General features: G+C 39.3%; 1 protein-coding gene across 1 annotated transcript; it reads left to right on the forward strand.

Annotated features, from left to right (window-relative positions):
- Positions 1-719: 719 nt before the first annotated feature.
- SERGEF (secretion regulating guanine nucleotide exchange factor) lies at positions 720-9317 on the forward strand (the record flags this gene model as incomplete). The annotated part of the gene is made up of 7 exons (XM_009578068.1): positions 720-858; positions 1555-1710; positions 2051-2145; positions 4353-4413; positions 5208-5321; positions 5647-5709; positions 9115-9317. Coding segments are annotated over 7 exons (831 nt in total), but the record flags the coding sequence as incomplete, so codon positions are not given.
- Between the last annotated feature and the right edge of the window lie 272 nt (positions 9318-9589).

Consider the following 9589-nt stretch of genomic DNA (forward strand, 5'->3'; position numbering starts at 1 on the left):
GTGGGCTAGGAAAGTTACTGAATCCACCTTTGTGGATGATGGTTGCTGTTCAATCTGTTGGACACTTAATAGAGCTTAAATTCGCTAAGAAATTCCTTGACATGTTACCACGTTGTCAGTGGTTGCTTTCTATGATAGGTTTAGTGACTATAATTTTGTATTTATAAATTTATAATAATTATAATTGGTATATTTAAATTTTGACCACTTTAAGTTAAAAGACTTAGTTAATGAGGGATAAGTGTTTCTGCTTTACTTGTTTAGGTTCCAGAATAAGGTAGCATGTCTTTCTAATCTCATTTTGGAGGTGGACTGCCAAAAAGCATTGATGTGAATAAGATCTTAGTGATGAGTGGGTATCATTAGCATTAAAATTAAACAGGTGGTAATCAGCCTGATAATGAGGCTTTCCTCCTTAGTAACTGTTAGCCTGCAGTTAAAGTCTTACCAGGATATATTCCAGTATGTTTCTTAAAATACTGGGGTTGCAAGGGCAGCCTTAATGACAGCAAATTTAGGACAGCCCTAGTCTGCAATTCTGGGGGTCCTGTGTGACAGCAGTAAGAATGCAGATTGCCATTTTGGGGGATTTTCAGGAGCAAATACTGGCAGGTTAACCTGTGACATGTCTGTGATAAGCTTGTTTGCTCTTAGGAGCAGAAGTGTATCTCTTTTTGTTAATTTTTAAAAAAATGTGTTATTTTTCTGTGTATTTGAAGGGTGCAAACAGCTATGGACAACTTGGTCTTGGTCATAAAGAGGATGTGTTGGTACCTCAGTCACTGAAAGATGTTTCCTGTAAATGTCAAGACATTAAAAGCATTACTGGAGGAGGGGGACATTCTGCGGTTATCACTGGTAAAAACATTGCACTTGCAAGGAGTGTATGACTTCTAAACACTTTTTTTTTTCCTATGTTTCCCTGTTGATTTGGTGCTGCCACCTATCTGTGGCTTCTGTTTCTGAGCAAGTTCTTAGTAGCAAAACAGGTTTCTGCCATGCCGATTAACTCAATATTTTGGGGAAACTGGGAAAATTCCTGTTTTGCTTATCTTCTGTGGTTACTTTATGGCTATGTGAGGACTGTTTCTTAACCTGTTTCATATAACAGCTTTTCATACAAAGCAGCCAATTTTTCTGTATAGAGGATGGGGGGTAGGAGGGAGGAATCAAGTGCGAGGTTATTCAATCAAAGAGAAGTTTTAAGGTAAGGAGCAGAATATAACATCTGGTCTTTGAAAGGTTCTGTGGTATGCTGTAGCTAATTATGGGAAAGAAGGGATACAGACAGATGTGAACAGGGTGAAAAACTTCATCATAGATCTACCATATGGATTGTCTCCCTTGACAAACCCAACTCTCCATAGCTGTGCTTATTCAGAGATGTTTCTGATGCATCAGAAATAACTGTTTCTCTTTCTTTTTGCTTGATTACAGTGCCTAAAATGACACATGTCATTATTTGTCACAGGATCTCATGGCATGTACACTTGTCTTTTTAAAAGTCTGTGAAGTGGAACATGATTTTTTTGTTTGTTTTATTTTTTCTTCCAGGTGCGGGAGAACTCTTTGTATGTGGCCATAACAAAGATGGACAGTTGGGATTGAATCACACAGAGGATGTACTGCATTTTACTTTGTGCACTGCCCTGTCCGGCTTTTGTGTAAAACAAGTTGCCTGTGGCTGGGATTTTACAATCATATTAGTAGGTAAATCTGTCTCTGTAAGAGCTGGAGAAATATGTTGATGTAGAGAACATGCTGAAAGTTCCACATTGCTACTGCTTCTGCGATGCACAGGCACTCACAGGTTTTAAGCTACTTGCCTTGCAAACTAAATTACTGCATGTTCCTTGTATCCCAGGGAACTTCAGACCTTTACTGAACATGATGTGTAAGACCAGAAGCCTATGGCCTCAGGGACTTGGAACGGGACATGTTAGGTCCTTTTTTGAGCTACTTGGCTCTGATACTTTGCTTGTTAGAATGTTACAGTGCTTTGCGTTTGCTCACAGATTTACTGATTGGCCTCTAACACTTCATTTTGCAGGGTCTGGCCTAGTTCTGTCCTGTGGGTCTAACTCTTTCGGACAATTAGGACTTCCTCAAATATCAAGCCCGTGCTTGATTCCACAAAAGATTGAGGTAAAAAAAGGAATTGTGCTTCAGAGCTCTGTACTTCATATTGCTTCCAGCATCTTATAAAGGTTGTCTGAGCTCAGTGGGTTTTAAGCCAGACTCTTCAACTATTTTTATGGAGTCTATCTGTTACAGTAAACTTGCAAAGTAAAGGACTGAAGATGGTCGTTGACCCAGAAATGAGAAGCTAAGGCTGCTTTTCTTATTGGACGAAGAAGTTGCCCACTTCTAACAGAAAGTTGTCTCACTAGGGATTATAACATTTCGTAATGTATTTTGATAACATATGCAGAATGAGTCTGATGCTCAGATGATGTGAAGTGATACTAAAGGTAGTGAAACTGTGCAAATTTACAAGTTTTTCCTCAAGTCTGCAAAATACTAGATATGTTTTGCTACATGAAGGGTATGTGCCTTCACTGTACTTTGTTGGAGGTTTTTGCTTAACAGCTCAAAGCAAAACAAAATGAGCCAACAATAATCTACCCCTGAAAAAAAACAAACTGCATGATGGAGTTCAACAAAAGTAGCTATTGCTTCTTGTGCAGCAGTTCTGGTTTTTAACTATGTGTTGGTTTTTTAAGTGTATTTACAACTGTCAGAGTTTCTTCCCCCTAAATGAGGACTGTAGTATTATTTTTCACTGTAAAAACAGTTGGATAAAAATAAGCTTTGTCACCCCCAAAATAATAGAAATGTGAGAAAGTATGTAGCTGCAGGAAAACTAGTCCTGAGAGAATAAACTTAGATTTTATCACTTTTAAGATTAAAATGATTTTTACTTTTGCATGTAAAGGAACTGACAAGTACATTGACTTATCTAACCCCCAGTATTTACCAAACAATATCAACTTCCAAGGAAATAGGATGGGAATTTAGATAACAATTTCTGTGTTGTCGGGTATCTTCAGCTGTAAATGCTAAACGCTGGACTTTGACAGCGCAGCTCATGTTGTTCCTGTAAGTCATGTGGAAGTCTATAGTGATATTTGTAGGTGAGACACTGCTGAGTGTGAGTAGGGAGCTTGGAATCTAGCCCCAAATTAATTGCTTTAAAATGTTTTAAGTAGTAGGTACTGAGACTTCTGTAGCATCAGAAAAGCTTTTCTGTTGTTGGCTATAAGCCTAACAGTTTAAATAAATTTCTCACAGGAATTCTAATTAATCCCTAATTTACACTGTAGTTTCTTATTTGGAGAATGCTAATGAAACTCTTTTCCATCCACATGACTTCTCATGTCTAATGAAAGCAATAACTTCAGAGCAGAAAGGATTCTCAGACAAGAAATTTAGTCTTGTGGCTCATGCCAGATACTCCTTTGCTTTTTTTTAATGTAGGAGAGGAAGGACGGCTGATCCCCTAGGTAACCCCTAGTGAATTAGGGGTTAACTCACCTGATGTTTCTATATCCTTGATGTTTCCTGGGAGCATCATTCCAGTATGGTGCCTTGAAAATGGTAGTATTGACAGTGCTAATCTGAATCTGCGTCCTCCCTGACCATGTGGACCTTCATCTATCTGGAATATTTTCTGTTTTGGTTTGTATCCTGTTAAATGCTTGGGCTTGATGCCATCTGTTTTAAATAGCGTTACATCTGTGAGAAGAATAATAAATTTGCAGAATACTCAGAAGTGGAGAAGTGCCAGAATTGAAGTACCTTGTGCAAACTTAAGTCACTCATTTTATGCATGTGTGACTTGGTATAGTCTTCATTTGCATGATCACATTGGGCAACCTTCACTGGTGTAGGTGGTACTATCAGCTGTATTGTTTGTGATCAGAGGACTTGGTAAGACTGAACAGCTTGATGGAACTTATTACTGCTTGTCACTGGTATTTGCTGCGGAGGTTTTGGTGTAATTCTTGAGGAACACCGAATTAAAATTAAGTAATAAACATATCTGTATCGCCAAGAAGGTTCCTTTTTTCATGTGATGATATTGACTGTGACTTTTTATTTATTGCCACAAAGCTGTACATCATTGCTTTGCTTGATTTTTTTTTTTTTTTTTTGGAAGATGTTCCCACTAATTTTTGTTGGCCAAAATTTACTTCCTTTGTGATACAAAATGTTGATATGCATTGTGACATGCAGGTTGGAATTGCAAGAACTATTTTCATAGTGTTCCACTTCTGCGTTTGGCATATTTTGCTCTTAGAGTCACTAAATGCAAAAAGCAACTAAAATATCTTTTTCTTTTACTTGAGTAGTCCCTCAAAGAAAAGGTGGTGGAAGTTGCTGCAGGACTGAGACATGCTCTTGCTGCTACAGGTAAATATGTCATCATTCCTGTATCACTTCAGTAACAGATGGAATGGAGTTTTAATGGTTTGGAGGAGGAGAGGGGTGGAAAGAAGATGAAATTTATTTTAGCTTCTATTTATTTTTTTTACAATTGAGGATCAACAAACTACACATGCTCTTTTATTTTGGTTTAATTTTACATGAACTTTAGTATGGGTTCTAGGTAGTGGAGTCTAGCTGAAGATGCAAAGGAGATGTTTGGAAGAAGAGTGGGATCTCTGGTGCTTGTATGAATACTGGGAACTAAGCTACCCTGAGCTCTGTGCACAGTGGACATCTTGATTCAGGGCTAGGTCAAGTCTCTGAAAGGTCCTGAGGAGAAGACAAGTGACTTTACTCCCTCAGTGTGCTGGACTGCACAAACAGATTAGCATGAAGAGAAGGAAAGGGCAGAGAAAGTGCAACAAACTTATAATAATAAATAAATTGTGTCTGTTCCTGAGGCGCTACAGCTATGGGACTTCTGTTACTGAGACCTCAGTAACATCCTGATATAGGCCTCAGAGAGCTGAGACAGGTTGCTTAGTATCTTCGTAGTTTTCTTACCTGTATAAATGACACTACAACTGTATGTTGCTTGATGACTTCACCGGGGTTATCTGTGTGTTTATGAAGTATGTTTTTGGCATAAAGGTCTTTTAAGTGTAATTTGAATCAGTGAAAATGAAGTGAATGTACCTTTAAAACTAATTAATGAGTTAAGTGATTTTGTTGGTGGTTGATGTGTTTTGATCTCTTCTATCTGTGTTTACTCTGGAAAGAGAGCGGTTTGGTGTTTCAGTGGGGAACTGGCATGGCGTCTCGGGCAAAGCGTGCAAACCAAGGAAAAACCCTCCCCCTGTTCTTGACAGCAAAGGAGCCCTGTGAAGTAACAGGTAATCCAGGAATCTGATTCCTTTGTAAAGGTGGATAGAGCAAAAATATAATTTGGAGTGACATGTAGCATCCTTTTATTACAAAGCCACTTGGTATTATAAACATGTAGCAGAGTATCTGAAGGATAGAATGGGCATAGAAGGTCATAATCTATGGGGGAAAATGATAAAATGATAGCGAGTCTTGCAATGTCAATGGCCCAAAAGCAGAGGCTTTTGTTATAAAATTGATCATCAATCTGTTACACTTGATACAGCTCTGTTTTATGTCTATGCATGAAATGATAACTGCTGTACAAATTTTATGAGACTAACTTTTCTCTAGGCCTGGAAGATGTAAAGGTGAAGAGGGTTGCTGCAAGTTCCTATCATTCGGTGTCACTCACAGGTAGGCCTTAGGTGTAGAAGTGAAAATCCTTGTCTCCGCTGATAAAGGTTTTTGTGCTTTGGAAATGTTCGTCAATTTTGGTTAGACTGCTGGCCTTGTTAGTGCTGGTTAATTGTTTTGTAGTAGTTTTGGATTCTGAGAACTTTTTTTTTAAAAGCTAGATTCATGTTTTGAATTCTCTGAATTCTGTGTGGTTTTTCTTGGGGTCAGGTCTGACTTAGCCCTTATGAGTAAGTAAGGGTCTGGGCTCTTAATGGTTAGAAACTCTGAAAGGATTTGTGGAAGCACATGGTGGTGTAAGTCTCTGGAGCTGCAGCGTGATGCTGCAGTGGGTAACTCTGGATGGGTGAGTGCTGGAACCAGTGCAACCCTTTGTCTGTGGAGAAAGGGTATGTTAGGTGGTTGTCCCAAGAAAGATTGCTGTGGCTATCCTGTTTCTGCTATGAGAGCTAATGTCTCTGCATAGGGCTGTGCTGTGCAGGGACATGAGATGGTCTGGAGCTATCTTAGGTGGCTCTAATATAACAGTGTGCAGATCTGTGTGAGGTAATGTAAGAGCACAAGGCTTATTTAAAACAGTAGGAAGTTGCTTTAATCGCTTTGGCACTTCTATAATGTCTGCCATTTGTTCTTTGATCTTTAGGCAGTGCTCCCATGCTGGGATATTAAGTATCCAGTAATAAAAGTCTAATAAAGGGGTGGTGTGGGTTTTTTTTTTTTTGTTTGGCAGACTGGGAGAAGGGGAAACGGAATAGCTTTTCATGCTGTAATCTTACAGTTTTGAAGTGTGGAAAATATATTGAACCTTATGAAGACGAGTCTTTGCCAAACTTTATAGGAACAAGTTCTTAGCAAATATGCAGCTATCTGGTACCTCTGTCATCATTAAATGGAGCACTGGAGTATTTGCTTATGCAGATCTACAGAGATTTAGTTGTATGGGGAGATGTTACAAGATGTAAATTATATTGAATTCTGAAATGCAAAGTGTATGTGTGATTAGTGAAGAACAACTATGAGAACAAATAGAATCTACTTTAGCTAATTAGCACTCTGTATTTAGAGAGTGAATGGAGTATTCTTTCGTGCTTTTGCTTTTATTTAAGAGAGCAGTCTATTTGGCAGCAGGGGGACCAAGATTAACAAAGTAAGTGCCAAGGATTTTAATAATGTGATGCTATTGCTGCCCTTCATCCTAAAAGATACTTGTTATTACTTAAAATACTTTGTATTTTAAAGATACTTGATATGGTAAAGATACTACTGCAGGGTGTAGTGTTTAAATGGGGACTTTTTTCCTAGGAATTCCTCACACTGTGATGCAATTTTCTTTGGCTCAGTTTCATGAGCCACCTGCTGGTAGGATACCAAACACCTGCAATCAGGCAGGTTTTTGACAGAGGCAGGGTTGTTGCAAACATGAATGGCGGTTCCTTTAAAAAAAGGATTGTAGTCTACCTGCACCCAAGCGCGCCTGAAACCTCCAGTGATGGGAATGTGGTGCTAAGTCTTAGTGTCTAACTTTATGTTAAAACCTACTCAAGAAATGAGATGAGGGTTGAGCATGTGACATTTCCCAGGGTAAAGGAAGTGCACTTTCTGGAGAAAAAAAGGAGGTGACAGAGGCAGTGCATCTTTATTGTAGAAACATGAATGGCCATAATGTTTTTCTTTGTTGAAACAAGCTGTTTCCATCATCTCTTTTTTTGCTCTCCAGAAGGTGTATGTACTTCAATTTGGGAAGGAATTTATTAATTTTAGTGGAGAATTTGAATGAAACAATTGCTTGATTTGTTTTTCCTTTTCATTTCAGTTGTGTTGTTTTATTGAGGAATGTGGGAAGTCCTGAGGATGACTGTCAGTAATCTGTAACTTGACAAGTACTGGCTTTTTTCCGCCCCCTCCTTCTCTTTTGTTTTTCACAGTACTATAGTGAAATTCTCCCGCCTCATTCTTTCTGTTACTGTTACCAAACTGAGATCATTAAATATATTGTAGCATAAGTCCTACTTTATTTTTTTTTTTTCCTCTGAAAGATTTACTTCTGTCATGCTGCTTGTAAAGACTGCTGACCTGAGACTTCCAGAAGCTTTGAGTGTTGTGGACGTGTGCTCTGAAAAATTTCATGTTGCAAATGATATGGCTTCCAGTCTTTCTGGGTCCATGATCATGTACTTCATGTGTGCAAGATTTATTTCTTATGCTTGCAGCTTGTACAGGGTGGTATAGGACTTCAGGAGGCCTGACGCAGCTCATGTTCTGTTAAGTGTTTCTTGTGGATTATGTTTTTGTAATAGGCCTAGAACTTGGGTGGAATGATTTTGTGCTGAAAAGATTGAACTAATGATATGTAATATCTGCAGAAGGACTCATCTGAACAGTCATCTTGTTACTGTCAATTGGTCATTAGGCTGTGAGCAACTCCAGCTTGCACCAGTGAAACATATGAAGTGATGGGGATGTTTCTGTAAATATAATTATCCCTGTGGGTGGAATCCTGGAGTGTGCATTTGCACAAATCCGTATTCTAGAAAAGGGGTGGGGGAAGATGGCTCATTACTTACAGAAGTCTGTCACTAGTTGTCTAGCATTGTTTTGATGCATGATAATATTTTAATTTTGCCTTGTGATGGGTGGTAACTGCTTTAGTTTTATGTTCATAGCTGTGTGTCACATTCCTTTAGGAAGTGACTGAGCAAGGTGAGGCAAAGAGCATTAGACTGTCCCTGCTTTGGGGGGGTTCACTGAATTTGCTCAAGCTGAAGAAGGCAGAAGAGTTATGAGCAGAGCTAGGAATCTGTAGCTCTCGTAGAGAGGCTAGGAGACTGTAATGCAGAGCAGGAGCAGCCAGCCAGGCTTTGAAGAGTCCCAGATAGTGGAGGGAAGTTAAATTATTTGCTTCAATTCAGAAAGTTATTTACTGGACTGAATCAAAGCTTTGGGGTGGAGGTACAAGCCGGCCTGCAAGAACAGAGTAGTCCGAGAGGGACTGCTCAGTGAGTATCCCCAAGATGCTTTGATTTTTTTTCTCAGAGGAATTGACTGCTGTGGTTAGTTTTCTAATAAAACTTGGCCTTTGCTGTAAATATCTTTCAGTCTTCTTTGAGAGGCTCATGGTAGAAATGAGGTCTAGGCAGTTTGACCTGAAAGCTCTGGTTGTTTCGGGGAGTCAGTATAGCCCTCAGAAAACAGGCTATGTTGTTAAGGCCCTTGCAAATATTTCTGATATCCTAGTTACAGTGTGCACACATGTGGTAAAGAGCGGTAGGAAAAAGCATACAGTGAAAACACAATTGAATGAAACGCTGTTCTTTCCTCAGCATCACTGAGTTGAGACAGAGCGTGAATCTGGTGGTGTTCCATGTATATCGCTTTTAACAAGTTTTACTTCTCTGTCTATTGTAGATGAAGGACACCTGTATGTCTGGGGTAGCAACAAACACAGGCAGCTAGTGAGCAAAGAGATTTTTCTTGTTGAGCCCAAGAAGATTGAGACTCAGTTTTTCTCACATGACAAGATTGGAGCAGTTTGGAGTGGCTGGACCCACTTGGTGGCACAAACAGGTAGGATATCTAAAAAGCAGCAACATATGGCAGCAAACCTGTAAATTGTCTTTACTGCATGCAAACATGTATTCTTTCTCACTGATACTGGTTGGATGCAGAGTTTTGCAGTTTCACTGGGCAGTGCTTATCTCTTGAAAATGATAAGGACAGACATCCTTTGGCTTCTGTCCCCGAATTATTATTGTGCTTATAGATCCGAGGGCCTAACATCTTCGTAAATGCAGTAACACCTGGAGGGATGCAGCCTCTCTGCATCATCAGGTTACTGGAATACCGGAATGTATATGAGCTTCTAATGATCATTCTGCTGGGT

The sequence above is a fragment of the Fulmarus glacialis genome, unplaced genomic scaffold, assembly GCF_000690835.1.
Source record: "Fulmarus glacialis isolate BGI_N327 unplaced genomic scaffold, ASM69083v1 scaffold39335, whole genome shotgun sequence".
Lineage (NCBI taxonomy): Eukaryota > Metazoa > Chordata > Aves > Procellariiformes > Procellariidae > Fulmarus > Fulmarus glacialis.